This window comes from Acomys russatus, chromosome 11 (genome assembly GCF_903995435.1).
Source record: "Acomys russatus chromosome 11, mAcoRus1.1, whole genome shotgun sequence".
Classification (NCBI taxonomy): Eukaryota; Metazoa; Chordata; class Mammalia; order Rodentia; family Muridae; genus Acomys; species Acomys russatus.
Window position 1 is genome coordinate 62659453 of NC_067147.1, and position 2107 is coordinate 62661559.

At 41.1% G+C, this 2107-nt stretch overlaps 1 protein-coding gene across 1 annotated transcript; it reads right to left on the bottom strand.

Annotated features, from left to right (window-relative positions):
* Positions 1–227: 227 nt before the first annotated feature.
* On the bottom strand, positions 228–1152 carry LOC127195237 (olfactory receptor 12D1-like). Its single transcript, XM_051152642.1, is given in 2 exon segments — positions 228–753; positions 755–1152. Coding segments are annotated over 2 exon segments (924 nt in total).
* Between the last annotated feature and the right edge of the window lie 955 nt (positions 1153–2107).

Here is a 2107-nt window from a genome sequence, read left to right on the forward strand (position 1 = left end):
TCAAACAAATTCAGAGGCAGGATTCTGTAACTAGAGCTATATACATTCAAGGTTCTCTTGTACTGCCTGAAAAAATATCACTTCATATTACCACTTTTCCTATATATTTTCCATTGTCCAATTTTCTCAATGGTATACATTCACAAAATTGAGAAACATGGCTGTTTCTAAACTTCTTCATTGCGTGGTTACTTATGCCTCAGAAGAGGACTTTAGATGTCTTCAAGTCAGAGCCATCGTCTCACCTTCCTATCGAACGCACTCCTCACTTCATTGTTTCTCAAGGTGTAGATGAGTGGATTGAGGGCAGGAGTGACCACACTGTACATGATGGCAACGATTCGGTCCTGATCCAGAGAGCTGTCTGAGGTAGGACGGATGAAAATAAAAAGATCCGGAGCATAGAACAGTAGAACAACCATGAGGTGAGAGGCACAAGTAGACAGTGCTTTGTGGAGCGTGCCGCAAGCCCGGGTCTTGAGGAACAGATGGGTGATGATGTAGAAGCAGGAGAGAAATATGAGACAGAAGGGGACGGAGGCAATGGTGCCCGTTACTGTACTGAGCAGCCAAAGGTTGAGCTCAGTGTTTCCACAGGCCAGATCCAACAGAGGTTTAACATCACAGAAGAAATGATGGATCCGATTGGGACCACAGAAGTGCAAATGAGATGTCACTACAGCGTGAAGCAAGGCATGTAAAAAGCCAGTGACCCAGATAGTAACAGCCATTAGAATACAGACCTGGTAATTCAATCACAGAGTAGTGGAGTGGCTTGCAGATAGCTAAGAAGCGATCGAATGCCGTCACTGGCAGCAACAAGGCCTCTGTGCTACCCAGGAAGTGGAGGAAATGAAGCTGAGTTATGCATCCCAAGAAGGAAATTGCTTTGCTCGCAGAGAGGAAGTTCTCCAGCATCTTTGGCACTGTGACGGTGGAAAAGCAGATATCCAGACATGCTAGGTTTCCCAGGAGGAAGTACATGGGTGAGTGGAGTCTTGGATCTGAAACGATGATCATCAGGATGGCGCCATTCCAAGTTATATTGACAAAGTAGATGGTGAAGAAAATAGCAAAGAGAATAGGGTTTAATTCTTGTACGTCTGTCACTCCCAGGAGGAGAAATTCAGTGACTGAGGTTTGATTTGACATTGCTTAAAAGAAAAGAGAGTTACTGTACAACACTACACTGTATGTTGACCAATCTTTCTGGTGATAGGTTCTCTTTTCAAAACCAAGATGTTTTGAGAGTGAGATGTTGTTTTTCATGATGCCATCTCAAAATTTCCCTAGTATTTACCCATTAGTGCTAAATAACAGTCCTAAGTTTATGTTGTGGGTTGTGACCAAGCACCTTTTAATTTACTACGTTATCACTAATCGTTTCTTTTTTACTTAGTGATTTGGAGTACATCACCAGGCTACCATATTTTCTAGCTGTGAACGTTTACAGTTTTATCCTATTTTTCACTCATCACTTAAGTTGACTCTAAAAAAAGCAGTTTTAAAACACTCCACCAGAAATACATCGCCTGCCAAGTAAAAAGGCTTGAAAGGCTTCAACTTGAGGAGAATAATAAACTACCTTGAGATTCATCTCACCCCAGAAAAACTAGTCATCACTAAGAAAGACGGACTCATTTTAGCCACTGACTCTTTAAAAAAAATCAAAAGAATTGGCACATGTGTTTACATGAAATTAAAACATTCTGCATAGCAAGGATGCTGTCAAAAGCACCTACAGAGTGGGGGAAAATAATCTCCAACTATACTTCAGGCAAAGAGTCAATATCTAAAATATGTAAAGGATTGCAAAAGTTAGCCACAAAAATTACCAACTGATAAAGGAACCAAGTACCTAAATAGATAGCTTTCACAAAAAGATAAATACCTAATAAATAGTTTAAAAGTGTTCAACTTCATTACCTATCAAAGAAATGCAAATTAAACTATTTTGAGATTCTTCTCATGCTGGAAAAAATGACCACCATTAAGAAAGCAGGTGATGGGCAGAGGAGGAAAGCTGCAGAGACTGATGCATCAACCAAGGACCACGCATAGTAAGGACCCAGACCCTCGGCTCAGATGCAGTACACAGGCAGCACAG